The sequence below is a fragment of the Balaenoptera borealis genome (genome assembly GCF_965194805.1).
Source record: "Balaenoptera borealis genome assembly, chromosome: 13".
NCBI classification, from domain to species: Eukaryota; Metazoa; Chordata; class Mammalia; order Artiodactyla; family Balaenopteridae; genus Balaenoptera; species Balaenoptera borealis.
In genome coordinates this window covers 88926023-88945566 of record NC_138870.1, presented here as the reverse complement: position 1 = coordinate 88945566, position 19544 = coordinate 88926023, and the positions used below count along the sequence as shown (strand labels likewise).

At 35.8% G+C, this 19544-nt stretch overlaps 1 protein-coding gene across 7 annotated transcripts in view; it reads left to right on the top strand.

The window, feature by feature from the left end:
* SLC41A2 (solute carrier family 41 member 2) overlaps positions 1 to 19544 on the top strand; it is a 133440-nt gene that overhangs the window by 54277 nt on the left and 59619 nt on the right. For all 7 annotated transcript variants that reach the window (XM_082349906.1, XM_082349908.1, XM_082349910.1 and 4 more), the window contains 3 exons: positions 3929 to 4000; positions 13274 to 13418; positions 16961 to 17107. In XM_082349906.1, the coding sequence (XP_082206032.1) occupies positions 3929 to 4000; positions 13274 to 13418; positions 16961 to 17107 (364 nt within the window). The remainder of the gene's footprint in view (positions 1 to 3928; positions 4001 to 13273; positions 13419 to 16960; positions 17108 to 19544) is intronic.

Sequence of the window (19544 nt, the reverse complement as noted above, 5' to 3'; positions counted from 1 at the left end):
AACATCATGACTACCCAAGAAGTACCATTTTCACTAACACTAATATTTTACAGGACTGTCTGCATATTTCTAAATTTGATTTGTGGTCTTCATGAGAGAGGTCATTTAGTCAAATCTTCATACTTTGTGCAAGACTGCCAGTGTGTCCTTCTAGATAGATGAGAATCAACCTGTTTTAAAACTTCAGAAGAGCAGATTTTACAGCCTCTGGGGAAAACGTACCAATAATCAGTGGCTAACACTCAAGGATTACATGCATTTTATGCTCACTTCTCTAAAGGGAAACATTTTTTTCCTAAAAGCCTTTCCCCACTTTCTTCCCATTTCTTTGTTTTCCTTCTACTCCTTCCACTTTTTTATTCTTCTTATTATTCCCTTCCAAATGTTTAGAGTCTTACTGGATATAGGCCATTTTTTAGCTACCCTCCAGTTGCTTATATTTTTAGAGTGGTCTTAGTTTATATTATGATTTTCATCTTAATACTCTTTGAATTTTAATGTTATTTATGTTGTAGGACCTACATTTAGACAAAAAGCTGAGATTATTTCTTTTTCTAGTTGCCAGTATTTTAATTCACCAATTAATGTTTTTAAATAAAATTTCTCATTATACCAGTACTATTTTTTCAGTGATGAAAATTTGAAAAATTCTCTAAAGAACAAAGAAGAAAATAAAAATCATCCATAGACTCATCACCCAGAAATAACAATAGTTTTTTTTAAATATACCTATTTTATGAGCTCAGACGTAGAGAATGGACTTGAGGACATGGGGAGGGGGAAGGGTAAACTGGGATGAAGCGAGAGAATAGCGTTGACATACATACACTACCAAATGTAAAATAGCTAGCTAGTGAGAAGTAGCTGCACAGCCCAGGGAGATCAGCTTGGTGCTTTGTGACCACCTACAGGGGTGGGATAGGGAGGGTGGGAGGGAGGTGCAAGAGGGAGGGGATATGGGGATATAAGTATACATATAGCTGATTCACTTTGTTATACAGCAGAAACTAATGCAACATTGTAAAACAATTATACTCCAATAAAGATGTTTAAAAAAATTTAAAAATTAAAAAAAAAAGACTAATACTTCAATGGAGACTTTCAGTACCCTTGTTTCAAGTATTTACATATTAAATGTACATTTTCTAGTATCAATTATAGTAACTATATTTGTATATGTATAACTATATTTGTGTATATATAACAATTATAATAACTATATTTATATTTGTATTTCAAGGTCATCTCAACCCACTTTTGTCTTTAGCCCCAATAAATCTTGGGTCCTACCCATAACTCATATACTTGAGGGTCGACAAATAGCATACACATTTATGGAGGGGAAGGGTGTAGGGATTATAAAAAGTAGAGACTGCAGACTCCACCTAAAGGCATTCAGATTCAGAAAGTTAAAACCACTGTGTTGGCCAAACAGAGCACATCTTCAGGCTGTTGGCTATCTCAGCTCTCCTCTTTCCTAAAAGACTAGTTAGTATATCCGCAAAAATAGTGGCCTGTTTTTCTGGTACTTTAAGATAGACGTAATTTAAATAAATCTGGATTACACAGAAGTCTTTATCAGATCTTGCCCTAATGTACTTTATCACCTTCCAAGTTCTTAGTTTCTCTAGCTGAGCACCATCAGGTCAACTAATCTAATAAAAATAGATCCAGCAAAGGCCTTTAGATAGAGCATTCATGCTTCTCCCTCTCTACTCTGAAAAAATATAGATAGTTCACATTAACCCTAGGCTCTGGACAGTAGGGTGGGTTAGCCCGCGTGTTGGTACAGTTTTTACAAGTTAGAGGCAACTAGGGTCAATTTTCTGTGTCCTGCCATACCCGACCCTAATGCCCATACCATAGCTGTTTTTCCTAACTATGGAAATGGGTCAACATTTCTCTAGTTTTATTTTCTTTTTTAAATTCTTCTAAAAGTCTTTTCTTTGTAAAATAAAGTTATTGTTTGTGAATATATTCTACTTTTTAAATTTCACATCATAAATGTTTCATAAATATGAAATATATTTTATTTCACATCATACATCAACTTGCTATTTATTATTTATCTTACACTAAAAAGATTACAGGTTCAGAGACTTCTAGACTGGAAGGGACTTAGAGATTGTGATCATCATCATTTATAATACAATTAACTGAATAGTGTGAAGTTGCTCTGTCAGTTGGGTTTGGTCAGGAAAACAGAGCCATGTTATGTATTGTGGCAATAAGGAGGTTTAATAGACCAATCTGGGCTTACACAAATGTGGGAGAAGTTGACGTAGGAGGATCAGAGAAACAACCTGAAACACTGGAGTAGGGGAAGAAAGCCATGGGTGCGTTGTAGTGAAGGGGTCTGGATGCTACTGTATCTGACCAATGAGACCTTCCAAAAATAATGGCCTCTCCTTCACTTCTGCCTTTCAAATCTTAGGCAAGTTCCTCTCACTGGCAGACTGTAAGCTGAAGCTCTAGAGAAGGGGATTTTGAGGCATGTCACTGCAGGCATCACTGGTAGTGATGATACCAAGTGAATCTGCACAGTTGCTTACCTAATTCATGGTGTTCATTCATTCTGTCACCTTCACCTTTCTTAATCTTTTCCTAGACCATGATGAATGTGTGTCTCCATTGATCATCAAGCAGTCGTGGAGTCTTGACATCTTGTACTTTTTCACAGAATCATTTTAGATTGCTTCCTATACCTACAGACATCTTTCTAAAAGTTATTAAAAAATAACTAGTTTCTCTCATACCTATTTCTTGAACACTAAACCCGAGATAGGTTCACTCTTTAAGCATTGCTTGTACCTTGTTCACTAGAGCAGAGACTCAGGTTGCTAGAGCTGCAAACACAAATTTTATCAATAATTTAGACTTTCAGGCTTAGGAAGGAAATAATACAAGTAAAGACAGCAGGAATAATTATTCTGAAACACTGAGAAATCTTAATATGTGCATTTGCTTGATACTTTGAGACTACAGTCGAGAGTGAAGTTAGAGAATAGAATCTTTTCCAGATTGATACAGGAAGTGTTGATGTAGCACTTAACCTGTTGGTTTGAAGCCAGTGAGCTAAACTCTAGTTTGTCCATGGTTAACTACCCATAAATAATTACCCTTATATATCTCCCACTTTACCCATTCATCTGTCTTCAGTGAACAACCATGTAATGAATAATTGAAACCTGGCTTAGTATATTTTTAATGATGATTGCTTATTGCTTTCCAAATGACTGCATTAGAAAAACTTGTCAGTTTTGGATATACATTTTTTGAATCCTAAGTGGTTGAGAAGTATGATTTAGCTTACAGAGCAATTGAATATGTGAATAATAATATTATTTTTTGGAGGATATTCTTTGATTTAGCCAACAGATGTATACATTTTAATAGTGAAGTACAATATCAAAATTCATATGTGAACTGAATGAATTTTTTATTGATAACAATTTTAGTCATGACTCAAATATAAATTATGTACATATGAATGATTTATTTATATCTGGGTTTTTTTGTCAATAATTCTTGAAATTACATAAGTTTCATGATGTGGAATTAAACGCTAGCAGCTAAAAATTATGTAATTATTTATGTTGGGCCTCAGTAGACAAAATTTGGCATGTTAGTATGACACTTGATGTTAGTTGTAAAATAACATCAGACGGCAGGTAGATAGTACTAACTGGCCCACTAGTTCTTATGAGCTAGTAATTAAGTTAAAAAAAATTTTTTTTCTAAACATCTCAGGCAAGCCGAGTGTGAGATGCAAGACTTGTAGTGAATTTAAAATTATATTTAACGTGCAGTGTGAGCTCATCAGGTATACTAAAGGATTATTTTTGGCTTTAAGACTTCATATGCTGTTTAAACAGAGTAGAGAGCATGTGGATTATTCAGTGATACATGAAACTATCCATCTTAACAGGTAAATATTGGGAAGATGGATTCACCCATTGAAAAGTGGAACCTAATAATTGGCAACTTGGCTTTAAAACAGGTAAGTGATACAGATATTTGTTTACAGATCTTGAGTTTTACCTGTAAGAATGGAATAAATTTTAGTGCTCTTAAGTCTACCATTTAATTGTTTCAGGGGACCTAAAATAATAATTGGCTACTATGAACAAGTGATAGAATAAATGGATACCCATGGCTTCTGAAAGTTTTCTTTTCCTAGAAACTGATTAGATTCTTCTAAATATGAAAAATGTATAACATGCAAAATATAGAATAAATATATGAAATATCTTCTACCATAAGTATGTAATAGAGCCAGAATTTGAGTTAATATCTGTACAAATAAATATTTAGCACTTCATGGCTTAGGTGCTGTTTTTCTACTTTGATTCTTTTTTTTTCCCACTGTAACAGCTCCTTTACTTTGCAGTGAAAATTGATTTGTATATTCTTTGCCTCTGAGTCCTTGTGGGATTTTTTTTTTTAATTCAAACAGAAAGTCACAAAAATTATAATCATCCTCATCAGTTCACTCAGTCCCATGTAATTAATTTTTTTTCATCTTGATCTTTTGTTAGCACTTTTATGAGTTCATCAGTTTTTCATTAGAGTTCTGAAAATGCTTATTCATTCAGTTCAGCAGTACAGTCAGTTACCAGAAACCTGTACTTGTCAGAGTCTTTTCCATGAATTCCTTGAAGATGAAACCCTCTTATAGGAACATGTTTGCAAAAGCATCAGAGTACACCCAGAACTGTCTGTAAATGACAAAAGACTTAAAAATGACCACGGTTAAAGATTTGATGAAAGTTCATAATAATGCAATTGACAAGGAAATTTAGTTATTTCTGAGATATACATTTTAAAGTAATGACTAGAATTATGATTTATAACATTATACCAGAGCATATAAGATTTTTAGAAATTTCATGTAATGTCTGGAACATTTATATTAACATATTTCCATACAAATAACCCAATGAAAGTTTAGTATTAGTTGTTTTGTTTGTTTGTTTTTTTATCCTGCAGGTTCTTATTAGTCATCAGTTTTATACACATCAGTGTATACATGTCAATCCCAATCGCCCAATTCAGCACACCACCATCCCCACCTCACCGCAGTTTTCCCCCCTTGGTGTCCATATGTCTGTTCTCTACATCTGTGTCTCAACTTCTGTCCTGCAAACCGGCTCATCTGTACCATTTTTCTAGGTTCCACATACATGCGTTAATATACGATGTTTGTTTTTCTCTTTCTGACTTACTTCACTCTGTATGACAGTCTCTAGATCCATCCATGTCTCAACAAATGACTCAATTTCGTTCCTTTTTATGGCTGAGTAATATTCCATTGTATATATGTACCACAACTTCTTTATCCATTCGTCTGTCGATGGGCATTTAGGTTGCTTCCATGACCTGGCTATTGTAAATAGTGCTGCAATGAACATTGGGGTGCATGTGTCTTTTTGAATTATGGTTTTCTCTAGGTATACGCCCAGTAGTGGGATTGCTGGATCATATGGTAAATCTATTTTTAGTTTTGTAAGGAACCTCCATACTGTTCTCCATAGTGGCTGTATCAATTTACATTCCCACCAACAGTGGAAGAGGGTTCCCTTTTCTCCACACCCTCTCCAGCATTTGTTGTTTGTAGATTTTCTGATGAAGCCCATTCTAACTGGTGTGAGGTGATACCTCATTGTAGTTTTGATTTGTATTTCTCTAATAATTAGTGATGTTGAGCATCTTTTCATGTGCTTCTTGGACATCTGTATGTCTTCTTTGGAAATGTCTTTTTAGGTCTTCTGCCCACTTTTGGATTGGGTTGTTTGCTTTTTTAATATCGGGCTACACGAGCTGTTTATATATTTTGGAGGTTAATCCTTTGTCCATTGATTCGTTTGCAAATATTTTCTCCCATTCTGAGGGTTGTCTTTTCGTCTTGTTTATGGTTTCCTTTGCTGTGCAAAAGCTTTGAAGTTTCATTAGGTCCCATTTGTTTATTTTTCTTTTTATTTCCATTACTCTAAAAGGTGGATCAAAAAAGATCTTGCTGTGATTTATGTCAAAGAGTGTTCTTCCTATGTTTTCCTCTAAGAGTTTTATAGTGTCCAGTCTTACATTTAGGTCTCGAATCCATTTTGAGTTTATTTTTGTGTATGGTGTTAGGGAGTGTTCTAATTTCATTCTTTTACATGTAGCTGTCCAGTTTTCCCAGCACCACTTATTGAAGAGACTGTCTATTCTCCATTGTATATCTTTGCCTCCTTTGTCATAAATTAGTTGACCATAGGTGCGTGGGTTTATCTCTGGGCTTTCTATCTTGTTCCATTGATCTATGTTTCTGTTTTTGTGCCAGTACCATATTGTCTTGATTACTGTAGCTTTGTACTATAGTCTGAAGTCAGGGAGTCTGATTCCTCCAGCTCCGTTTTTTTCCCTCAAGACTGCTTTGGCTATTCGGAGTCTTTTGTGTCTCCATACAAATTTTAAGATGATTTGTTCCAGTTCTGTAAAAAAATGCCATTGGTAATTTGATAGGGATTGCATTGAATCTGTATAGTGCTTTGGGTAGTATAGTCATTTTCACAATATTGATTCTTCCAATCCAAGAACATGGTATATCTCTCCATCTGTTGGTATCATCTTTAATTTCTTTCATCAGTGTCTTATAGTTTTCTGCATACAGGTCTTTTGTCTCCCTAGGTAGGTTTATTCCTAGGTATTTTATTCTTTTTGTTGCAATGGTAAATGGGAGTGTTTCCATAATTTCTCTTTCAGATTTTTCATCATTAGTGTATAGGAATGCTAGAGATTTCTGTGCATTAATTTTGTATCCTGCAACTTTACCAAATTCATTGATTAGCTCTAGTAGTTTTCTGGTGGCATTTTTAGGATTCTCTATGTATAGTATCATGTCATCTGCAAACAATGACAGTTTTACTTCTTCTTTTCCAATTTGTATTCCTTTTATTTCTTTTTTTTCTCTGATTGCCGTGGCTAGGACTTCCAAAACTATGTTGAATAATAGTGGTGAGAGTAGACATCCTTGTCTTGTTCCTGATCTTAGAGGAAATGTTTCAGTTTTTCACCGTTGAGAATGATGTTTGCTGTGGGTTTGTCGTATATGGCCTTTATTATGTTGAGGTAGGTTCCCTCTATGCCCACTTTCTGGAGAGTTTTTATCATAAATGGGTGTTGAATTTTGTCAAAAGCTCTTTCTGCATCTATTGGGATCATCATATGGTTTTTATTCTTCAATTTGTTAATATGGTGTATCACATTGATTGATTTGCATATATTGAAGAATCCTTGCATCCCTGGGATAAATCCCACTTGATCGTAGTGTATGATCCTTTTAATGTGTTGTTGGATTCTGTTTGCTAGTATTTTGTTGAGGATTTTTGCATCTATATTCATCAGTGATATTGGTCTGTAATTTTCTTTCTTTGTAGTATCTTTGTCTGGTTTTGGTATCAGGGTGATGGTGGCCTCACAGAGTGAATTTGGGACTGTTCCTTCCTCTGCAATTTTTTGGAAGAGTTTGAGAAGGATGGGTGTTAGCTCTTCTCTAAATGTTTGATAGAATCCATCTGTGAAGCCATCTGGTCCTGGACTTTTGTTTGCTGGAAGATTTTTAATCACAGTTTCAATTTCATTACTTGAGATTGGTTTGTTCATATTTTCTGTTTCTTCCTGGTTCATTCTTGGAAGGTTATACCTTTCTAAGAATTTGTCCATTTCTTCCAGGTGGTCCATTTTATTGGCATAGAGTTGCTTGTAGTAGTCTCTTAGGATGCTTTGTATTTCTGTGGTGTCTGTTGTAACTTCTCCTTTTTCATTTCTAATTTTATTGATTTGAGGCCTCTCCCTCTTTTTCTTGATGAGTCTGGCTAATGGCTTATCAATTTTGTTTATCTTCTCAAAGAACCAGCTTTTAGTTTTATTGATCTTTGCTATTGTTTTCTTTGTTTCTATTTCATTTATTTCCACTCTGATCTTTATGATTTCTTTCCTTCTACTAACTTTGGGTTTTGTTTGTTCTTCTTTCTCTAGTTCCTTTAGGTGTAAGGTTAGATTGTTTACTTGAGATTTTTCTTGTTTCTTCAGGTAGGCTTGTATAGCTATAAACTTCCCTCTTAGGACTGCTTTTGCTGCATCCCATAGGTTTTGGATCGTCGTGTTTTCATTGTCATTTTTCTCTAGGTATTTTTTGATTTCCTCTTTGATTTCTTCAGTGATCTCTTGGTTATTTAGTAACGTACTGTTTAGCCTCCATGTGTTTGTGTTTTTTACGTTTTTTTGCCTGTAATTCATTTCTAATCTCATAGTGTTGTGGTCAGAAAAGATGCTTGATATGATTTCAATTTTCTTAAATTTACTGAGGCTTGATTTGTGACTCAAGATGTGATCTATCCTGGAGAATGTTCCGTGCGCACTTGAGAAGAAAGTGTAATCTGATGTTTTTTGGATGGAATGTCCTATAAATATCAATTAAATCTATCTGGTCTATTGTGTCATTTAAAGCTTGTGTTTCCTTATTTATTTTCATTTTGAATGATCTGTCCATTGGTGTAAGTGAGGTGTTAAAGTCCCCCACTATTATTGTGTTACTGTCGATTTCCTCTTTTATAGCTGTTAGCAGTTGCCTTATGTATTGAGGCGCTCCTATGTTGGGTGCATATATATTTATAATTGTTATATCTTCCTCTTGGATTGATCCCTTGATCATTATGTAGTGTCCTTCCTTGTCTCTTGTAACATTCTTTATTTTAAAGTCTATTTTATCTGATATGAGTATAGCTACTCCAGCTTTCTTTTGATTTCCATTTGCATGGAATATCTTTTTCCATCCCCTCACTTTCAGTCTGTATGTGTCCCTAGGTCTAAAGTGGGTCTCTTGTAGACAGCATATATATGGGTCTCGTTTTTGTATCCATTCAGCAAGCCTGTGTCTTTTGGTTGGAGCATTTAATACATTCACGTTTAAGGTAATTATTGATATGTATGTTCCTATTACCATTTTCTTAATTGTTTTGGGTTTGTTTTTGTAGGTCCTTTTCTTCTCTTGTGTTTCCCCGCTTAGAGAAGTTCCTTTAGCATTTGTTGTAGAGCTGGTTTGGTGGTGCTGAATTCTCTTAGCTTTTGCTTGTCTGTAAAGCTTTTGATTTCTCCATCAAATCTAAATGAGATCCTTGCCGGGTAGAGTAATCTTGGTTGTAGGTTCTTCCCTTTCATCACTTTAAGTATATCATTGCACTCCCTTCTGGCTTGTAGAGTTTCTGCTGAGAAATCAGCTGTTAACCTTATGGGAGTTCCCTTGTATGTTATTTGTCATTTTTCCCTTGCTGCTTTCAATAATTTTTCTTTGTCTTTAATGTTTGCCAATTTGATTACTATGTGTCTCGGCGTGTTTCTCCTTGGATTTATCCTGTATGGGACTCGCTGCACTTCCTGGATTTGGGTGGCTATTTCCTTTCCCACGTTAGGGAAGTTTTCAACTATAATCTCTTCAAATATTTTCTTGGGTCCTTTCTCTCTCTCTTCTCCTTCTGGGACCCCTATAATGCGAATGTTGTTGCGTTTAATGTTGTCCCAGAGGTCTCTTAGGCTGTCTTCATTTCTTTTCATTCTTTTTTCTTTAGTGTGTTCCGCAGCAGTGAATTCCACCATTCTGTCTTCCAGGTCACTTATCCGTTCTTCTGCCTCAGTTATTCTGCTGTTGATTCCTTCTAGTGTAGTTTTCATTTCAGTTATTGGATTGTTCATCTCTGTTTGTTTGTTCTTTAATTCTTCTAGGTCTTTGTTAAACATTCCTTGCATCTTCTTGATCTTTGCCTCCATTCTTATTCCGAGGTCCTGGATCATCCTCACTATCATTATTCTGAATTCTTTTTCTGGAAGGTTGCCTATCTCCACTTCATTTAGTTGTTTTTCTGGGGTTTTATCTTGTTCCTTCATCTGGTATATAGCCTTCTGCCTTTTCATCTTGTCTATCTTTCTGTGAATGTCTACTTTGATTTTTTTAAAAGTAAATCCTCTATTTAATTAAACTTAACTTTTTAAATATATTATGGTAAGATGTTTGTTTAAGCTGAATTTTCCTTAATTTGTTAATGTTATCAGTGTTAATATAAATGAGCACATTAAATTGTCAATTACATATACATGAATTATATATAGATTACCTACAGTTCTTTCTAATCTCAGGGGAATATCTCTTTCTCTCCCACCACCCTCTCCTATCCCCAAGACAGAAGACTGCAGCCCCCAGCACCTCTTTAGCAAGTGCGAGCTTAGGAAATGCTCACTAATTTTAATGTTAGGTCAACTAGGACATAATGTTGAGAACATGGTGGCAAACAGTTTATTTCATGTAATGTTCAAAGACAAAGAAATAAAGGAAATTTTGGAATATAGGCTTTAATAAAATATCTGTGCAACTGCTTCTAAGATCACAGGGTTAGAAATAAGAAAATCTGGTATCTAATCTCAGCTCTGACATTAACTAGCTATATAACCTTTGCTAACTTAACCTTTCTGTGCTTAAGTTTCCTCTTATTTTCCACAGTATTGCACTAGAGACGTGCATGATCCTTTTCAGCTCAAAACTGTAGGAATCTATGCTGGAGTAATAACCAAAATATCTAACAACCAGTAGACAACTATAAATTAATATATAAATTAAAATTTGAAAATATATTCCATTTTTTTCTTTAAATACCATAAACTCTTACTAAGTTATATGAGTTGTACTATAAATTATTCATCAAATTATTCTAATAATTTTCCATCTCTGCTTTTAATTTTTCCTTTCACTCTTAGTCTCCACCCTTTCCTTGTCATCCTCTCTCCCCACAACTGTTGGTCAGGATGGGAGCCAATGATGACTGGGGATTCACTGATCCTAGTTGCCACAGCCTGAAGTCTGTGTCTTTGTCTCACTCCACCAAGGATGCATGAGAAACAGGGGTCCCTTGGGACCCCTTGGGGTCCCTCCTACTCATTGTGCGAGGTACTCACATATATTAAGTTCTTAAAATTCATCCTTGTTGTTATGTGAAATGTAATTCTTTAATTTTGATTGTTCATAACATTCTATCTAAGGCTGTACCTTCATTTGTTTAGCCATTGCTTCTACTCAACAAAAACTGAACTCTCAAATGACTTCCAAACCACTGAAGAAATGGTTCCTTCTGAATCATTTCCCCTGGCTACAGTAACTGAGCTCATCCCTCTTTGAACCAATTGATCTCTAGCTCAACTCTTTCTGTCCACAAAATATTCACTCCTGGGATTGCTAACTTCTTTCAGTATCTGAAGAGCTCCTATCTAAATATTCACTCCGGGCCCATCAGGACATAGTCGGTACCAGCCAGTGAGGCAGCAACTTGTTGGAGCCCAGTTACCTGTGGACAGAAGCAGAGGGGAGAAGAAAACAGGGTCAGGTGGAGGGTGGCGGTTGTGCTATCTCTCAAGCTTTATCCGCTAAAGCTCGTGAGGGAGTAGATGGCGTGGGGAGGGGCATGGGATGGGTTAGCCGTGTTCCTTCGACTAGAGGCTAGTTATGGAGGGTAGAGGTGGGGAGCGATGGAAAGGGCAGAGGAGGCTCATGCTGGCATTAGCTGGGGTGTGTTCTTCTGACTATTAAATGGGATCCCAAGCAGATGATCTGTCACAGATTTCTTCACAGTTGTACACAGTGGCCACCTCAACCTGTCCATAAATTGTCAAATAAAGCAAAGTTCCCAATCCCACTGAAGAATCATTACCTCACCAGGAGGGATGTGCCCTGCGCTTACATGTATTTATGGCTCCTGTTAACCTCCCCAGCTACTCCTTAACCCAGACTCTGCTCTTCTCTTGGGTACAATTGGGCATTTCCTTTGCAGGTTTACAGAATAGGACTTATTTATCTCAGGTGTGTGTGTGTGTGTGTGTGTGTGTGTGTGTGTGCGTGCGCATATGCTGTAAGTCTTACATAGGCTCCCTAGCTCTGTATTTCATTTCCAAGAAGTAAAAGCACTCTATTTTATTTCTAAGAAAAACCTTGGAATCACAGTGCTAGAATTTAAATCATTAATTAATTTTATTTCTTTTACATACCATATTATTTACTAACCAGTAAGAGAATGCTGAAGTATTTTAGCAACTGGCACAACCATAATGGTGCTTACAGCTTGACTCTCAGCTCTGAATCTGCTGTAATGAAAGATGTGGGGCTGGACTCTAGGATATCTGGACTTGCTGGCCCAGGCTTTTCCATTAATTTACTCTATGACAAGATCAGACTACTTGGGTTTTTCACCTGGAGCCCTGGATTCCAGTACATGGATTGGCTTCAGAGAGTCTAAGTACCCAGAAGTTCTACTCACAATATTGAATGCATCCGTGTTTTCGTGGTGGGAAGAATCTATAAAATTTTTGCCAAATTGTCAAAGGAGTCCATGGCACAAACACAGTTAAGAATCAGTGAACTGGAGATTCCTTCAGGGTTTCTTTTAGTTCTAGCATTCGACTAATAGGATTCTAAGAGTAGTTGCCTTTTTTTTTTTTTTTTTCCTGAGGGTTGCTTTGTGCTACCACTGTAGGAAGTACTTTATACATTTATGTAATTCATTTAAATATCAAAATAACCCTTTCATGTTCAATATTATCATTATCATTTTTCAGATTAGGAGCTAAGGTTTCTATAGCACTAATCACGATTGTGACTATTTGTGAGGTTGTTTTTTAATGTCTGTCTCTCCCATTGACCAAGAGCTCTGTGAGGGTAGGAAGTAAATCTATTTTGACCACTGTTGTAGCCCAACACTAAGCATAACACCTTGTATATAGTAGATCCTAAATTAATGCTTGTTGGATGAATAAATTTAAATAGCTTGCCACAAGATTAAGTGGTATAGCTAGGAATCAAACTCTTATCATTTGATTGTAGAATCCAATCTTTTGCCAATACTGAGTCTAGAGTCAGACTTCAGTTATGTGGACTGGGTACTTTTCAGTCTTAAGATTGGTATTTTTTAAGGTGATCTGTGGGTTACGCCATCAAAGTCACTTGGGGTGCTTGTTAAAACTTGATTCCTAGATCCCATTCCATACCTACTGCTGCCAGATCAGGGCACTTTGAGAACCCATCACCTTAGGGAATAGTAAAACTAAAATACAGTAGCTTCTTCAAAAGGTAAGGCAGCTCAATTACCATATATAATACTTTATTCTGACTCCTTGTATGCATATTTACGTCATAAAATAAAAAATGCATTTTCAAAATGAATAATTCTGTTGGATTTTATTAAAATTTTTTAAGGTTCAAGCAACAGTAGTCGGCTTTCTAGCAGCTGTGGCAGCAATTATATTGGGCTGGATTCCAGAGGGAAAATACTATCTTGATCATTCCATACTTTTGTGCTCTAGCAGTGTAGCAACTGCCTTCATTGCATCTCTTCTGCAGGGTAAGTAAATTTATAAATGTCTACTCTATAATATTTTACTTTCTAATTATTGATTTTCCATGTTAACTATTTTTATTTAAATGGTACTTGTTCATTATAAAAAACAGAGAAAAGTTATCTACAAACTTTTAAAATAGATTATTTCAGATATATTTATATATATTATACATATTATACAAGCTTTCTGAGGCTGTGTCCCAGCTTTAGGTCCCCTGGTACAGCTCCCAGACAAGATCAGGAAAATAGTCTAGATACTCATTTGTTTCTGTAATTTAAATTAATTGAGAATCTCCTGTCTGGAAATCATGCAGAGCATTTACCAGCTTGTCATTTGAGTAACAAGTATTCCAGGAATTCTGAGTTTTAAAAGCAGTCCCTCTGGGTTTCCCTGGTGGCACAGTGGTTAAGAATCCGCCTGCCAATGCAGGGGACACAGGTTCGAGCCCTGGTCCGGGAAGATCCCACATGCTGCGGAGCAACTAAGCCCGTGCACCACAACTACTGAGCCTGCGCTCTAGAGCCCGCGCGCCACAGCTACTGAAGCCCGCGCGCCTAGAGCCCGTGCTCCTCAACAAGAGAAGCCACCGCAATGAGAAGCCCACGCACCGCAACGAAGAGTAGCACCCGCTCGCCGCAACTAGAGAAAGCCCACGCACAGCAACGAAGACCCAACGCAGCCAAAAATAAATAAATTAATTGAAAAAAAAAAGCAGTCCCTCTGTTAAAATTTTTTAAAGTTTCAGATTTCAAAAAAATTCCTTTACTGTTTCTGTGGCAATATAAGTATAACCATATGCTTAACACAGCATATTGTTGGCTATAGAATGTTAAAGAGCCAGAAGACAAAAGAAGCCAGACAGACAAAATTTAATTTTATTATTAACGTTTAACTGCATTATAATTTTTTTAGTTGGGATATCATTCTTTATATTGATTTATTAATATCAACTTTACACTAGAGAACTAGCTTATTATGGAACAGTAATCATAAAGTCTTGGTAATTTTTATTTTATAATTGTCATCTTCTTATTTTAGATCACCAGCAAGATTAAAAATGGAACACTACTGTCAGGTGATCATACAACAAAGCTAACTTTTTGGGCTAGGTTCTGGTAATTTAGAAACTCTTATTAAAATTAAGACCTGACTACCAAAATATTTTCAAGCATTTTATTTTAGTACTTAAATTGTACCAGGGGTAGTTTCTTGTCTTTATATAGAATACTAGAATTGAATGGTGTTAACACTGGTGAAAGCATAGTGAAGTTATGCTATTGGAAAACTAATTTCTGGTAAAAAAATAAAAAAAGTGTTAAAGCATTAGCACTCTGTTTCTTTAGGCTCATTTGCTTCTGTTTTCTCTCTAATATTGTTTCATTTAGAAAGAATTGTTTAAAACTTTTCAGACTAACAAGTATTTGTATTGCCTGGGATTTTTAAAACCATAAAAACTCAGATTTTAAAAATATATTTGTGGGCTTCCCTGGTGGCGCAGCGGTTGAGAATCTGCCTGCCAATGCAGGGGACACGGGTTCGAGCCCTGGTCCGGGAAGATCCCACATGCCGTGGAGCAACTAGGCCCGTGAGCCACAACTACTGAGCCTGCGCGTCTGGAGCCTGTGCTCCACAACAAGAGAGGCCGCGACCGTGAGAGGCCCGCGCACCGCGATGAAGAGTGGCCCCCGCTTGCCGCAACTAGAGAAAGCCCTAGCACAGAACGAAGACCTGACACAGCCAAAAATAAATATAAATTAAAAAAAAATATATATATATATATATTTGTTAGCCTTCTTACTTTTAATAATGTGTGTTCTAATTTTATGATAACTTGACCTTTATATATGTAGAGCAGATACTATTGACCACCTTTTGTAGGTGAGAAAACTGACTTAGGTAAGGTGACTTGTCCGATTTCATCAGCTTGCTCACAGAAAAATCATAATTAAAACCCATTTCCTGCCTCCCAGCTCTTTCCATTGGTCCATGATGGCAAAATATTTGTTTTCAGCTGAAAAGTTATAGACAGCATTCTTTCATAGGAGAACTCTCCACATTGATCTTTAAATGTGCTGATTTTGAAAAAAAAAGTTATATGATCATATATTGACTGATTATTGTATAATACATTTAAGTTTTTTTCCTGCTGTTGTTTTTTTCTGTTTACAATGATATTATGGGAAAGGTAAGTCCATAGATTGAAAAAGCCTCCAGAATATAAGACGTGAGACATTGAACAAAAATTCTACTTTCAATAATTTGCCTTTACGGGGTTGTAGAAAAAACACTGTTACTTACAAGCTATGTGACCTTATGCAAGAATTTAAACCTACTCCTAGGACCTCAGTTTTATTATCTATAAAGTGAGTATGTTAGAATAAAATCATTTAGAGTCATTTTCAGTCTAAAAATGCAGTGAGATTCTGGTTTTTGTCTGTAGCCATGTTTAGTCTTCCATATTGATTTATGGTTAGCACATAAATGAACTAATTTTAAATTTTCTCTGCCCTGCATACTCTTAATGTGTTGGCATGAGAAAATCTATACAATTGGGTATGGCTGTAATGCTATCATTTTTCTCCCATTTCTATATTCAAGAATATAAGAATTTAAAAGTATAAGTACACAGTCACATTTTCATCTTCTGTTGTTATAGGTTCATAGACAGAAACTTGGGGTTTAAAGAATATCCTTTACAAAGACTGCTGCTTGTATTCTGGCCTCCAGTGTTCAAAATTTAATTACTTCCCTCTTCTTAATACTTCAACACTTTTTAATAATAAAATGAAGCAAGCATTTCTGGCTACCACTATGTAAACAAATCTGGTTTTGTTGCCCTTCTTCCCAATTGCTATGTGTATAAATATGACTCACGTTTTTATTTATTTTTTATTTATTTATTAATTTTTGGCTGCATTGGGTCTTCGTTGCGGTGCACAGGCTTCTCATTGTGGTGGCTTCTCTTGCTGCGGAGCACGGGCTCTAGGTGTGCCAGCTTCAGTAGTTGTCGCTCGCAGGCTCCAGAGCGCAGGCTCAGTAGTTGTGGCGCACAGGCTTAGTTGCTCCACGGCATGTGGGATTTTCCCAGACCAGGGCTCGAACCCGTGTCTCCTGCGTTGGCAGGCGGATTCTTAACCACTGTGCCACCAGGGAAGTCCTTAAATATGACTCACCTTTCTTTGACATTTTCATACTTTATTTGAGGGTTAAAATATAATCTTTGGCTTTGATACACATGAATACATTACATCTAAGACATGCATGTTACTAAATTTGGAACTTTAATGTTATTTTACAGTAGCTCTTCAGGTCTCTAAATGCAACATTGAACTTCTCAGATCTTTTGTGATCCCCACTTGGAATTTGTTGAAAGACATTTTGCCAAAGCATTCAAATAAAATGTTTTGTTTGCTTTAGTCAGCTTATCTAAGCAGTCTAACCGGAAGTGACACACTGTTTGTCTAGCCTATGTATTTCAGTATTTCGGGGGATTGATTTTCTTTAAATTATAGCAGAAAAAGTAATGAGCTTTATTTTTTTCTAGGAATAATAATGGTTGGGGTTATCGTTGGTTCAAAGAAGACTGGGATAAATCCCGACAATGTTGCTACACCCATTGCTGCTAGTTTTGGCGACCTTATAACTCTTGCCATATTAGCTTGGATAAGTCAGGGTTTGTACTCCTGTCTTGGTAAGTTGACTTGAAATTAACTATAATGCATTATTCAGAGTCTCTTTAAATAAATATTGTTGCAGCAATGTCATGACTCTGTGGTGGCCTTCATCTGTGTTAGAACTGTAGTTGAGGCTGATTAGAACAATAACTGTTACTTGTTGTACACCTACTATGTGTTGTAGTTCTCACATATTTTTCTCTTCTTAAAGAGTTTAAAACTCTAAAAGATAAGGATTATCATTTCTAATTTCAGATGAGAAAACTGAGGATCATAAAGGTTATGTGTGTTACTCACTGTTGGTAGGAAGGTTGAACACAGATCTGTCATAGTCTATGAATTCTGCCTTTTCCTCTGAATGTGTAGCCACTGAAGGGTCAACCCACAGGATTCTGATACATGTGTTGCACTGTTATCTCAAAACATAAGGTTATGGTGGAGTTTGAAATTTAGTGATTTTTCCCCCTTTCAGAAACCAACGTGGCAATTAATACTAACAACCAAAAATCACCATGAAAATGAGCCTGAATGCTGTGTGAATTTGGAGTCATCTTATATATGTGATTCCTGGTAATAGTAATAGGGTATTTATAGAATGTAATGGATTGTTTTAATGCAAATTTATACTGTGTGGCTATTGTCAATGTAGCTGTATATGATTTGTGAGCATAGGTTAAGCGCTAAAAGTTGGTTGTAGTTTCATTTTTTTTGATGCCACATTTTTTAAAAATTAAAAGAAAATAGAAACCACAGTAATACAAAAAAAAAAAAGAGAGAGAGAGACAGAGAGAAAGAGAGAGAGAGTTTATAAGCTAAGGCAGAAGCAAACATTTATTCACATATCATATATTTTCATGGATTCTAGACAGATTTACGGTATACTTTAGAATAAATCTAAAGTATATTTGGTTTGTAGAAGTAAGAGTCTCAGTTAAATGTTTTTGAACTAAAGAAAGGGCTCTAACCTGTCAAAGGCAGTCATTTTCTACTTTTGGAGATATCAAGAGAAATTTCATGTAGTATATAAAATTACCATAAATTATTTAATGATATAAAAACAATACTCATTAAGACTTGATATGTATGTTAAAAGAAAATTCTCATTTAGAAGATAAGATGTGTCTACTTGAAGTAAGGTAGAAGACAATAAATAATCAATGGCCCAAATGTAAGATCTTGTTCCCATAAAAAAGAAAAGTGTATTATTTGCAGACTTGGGTACTTAAATTACCATGATGTCAGCTGCCTGCCAAATACCAGGGTGTCTCCACCAGTTGAAGCTATTGAAGAATGTTATCATAATAAATATGACAATTGTTATAATGATACAGACTAACTATTATGATATTCCATAAGATAAATCAACTTCTGAGGAATTTATTTTTAAAAATTACACAAGTGATAAACTCCTTATAAAAGACTTAACATAATGTGTTATTCTCTAAAGCTTTCAATATTTTGAGTGTTATAGATGATATATTAGTAGTTTAACTAGATCAGGAAATTTAAAAAGTGAAATGTAATGAGACCATAGTTTTGTAAAATAATTTTATTATTAAATATTGCTTAGCTTTTTCTAGGCCTTTACTTGTCTTCTGAAAGTTGGCTCAAAGTAATTCAAGGTGAACTAATTAAAACAGGATCTTTTACATTTCGTCTGTATCATTTGTTTCCCTAAAATTATATTTTTTAATGGGCTACTGATTGATTCCACAGTTAATTTAAAGGTGTTTCTGAAGTGCCAGTTTTGGATTTCTACAATAAAGTGTTTGCATTTTGAGCACTAGGGGGCCTCATAGGACCAGCAGTTGGAAGCCTCTTATTGGAGGTATTCTGAACACAGAGATTAGGAACGGGCATATTTCAATTCCAAGATCCCATTCATCCTGCTGAATGGGATGCCTAGGTTTTGGAGACAGAGTTCAATTCCTGAACTATATTGGAAATACTTAGCTGTCTTTAGAGATAAAAAGAGGATTTCATGGCAGCCATTTGCTTTGGTTATAAATAGAGGCCATGAATTATGTGGCTCTCAAAGAATTGGACATTGATAAAAGTCTCACTTAAATCCTCACTTAGAGTTTTGGATATTCAGAAATGACTTTGAACAGCTCCGCTGGCGTTCTGTTAGCTTCGGTACAAGTACTGAGGCTCGCTCTACATTCATTCAGTGTGCTACCTTTCTTTCACTCCTGATAAAACGTGCTGATTTCTGATATCTGAAGTAAATATGGAATTTCCCCCCTTCTCACCTCTCCAGTTCTCCAGAAAAAGACAAAAGAAACAAAGCTTTGTTTACTGTTACTGACTTTATTTTTGTAGTCACCCTGAGGAAGTCTTTATTGCTTAGTGAACAAAGTTAAAGTTTTAACTTGGTGTTCAGGCCTCCTGGAGTCTTAGTTACCTCCTCAAGCTCCTGCCTGCTCCTCCCTTTCTTATACCTCTTTCCTTTCT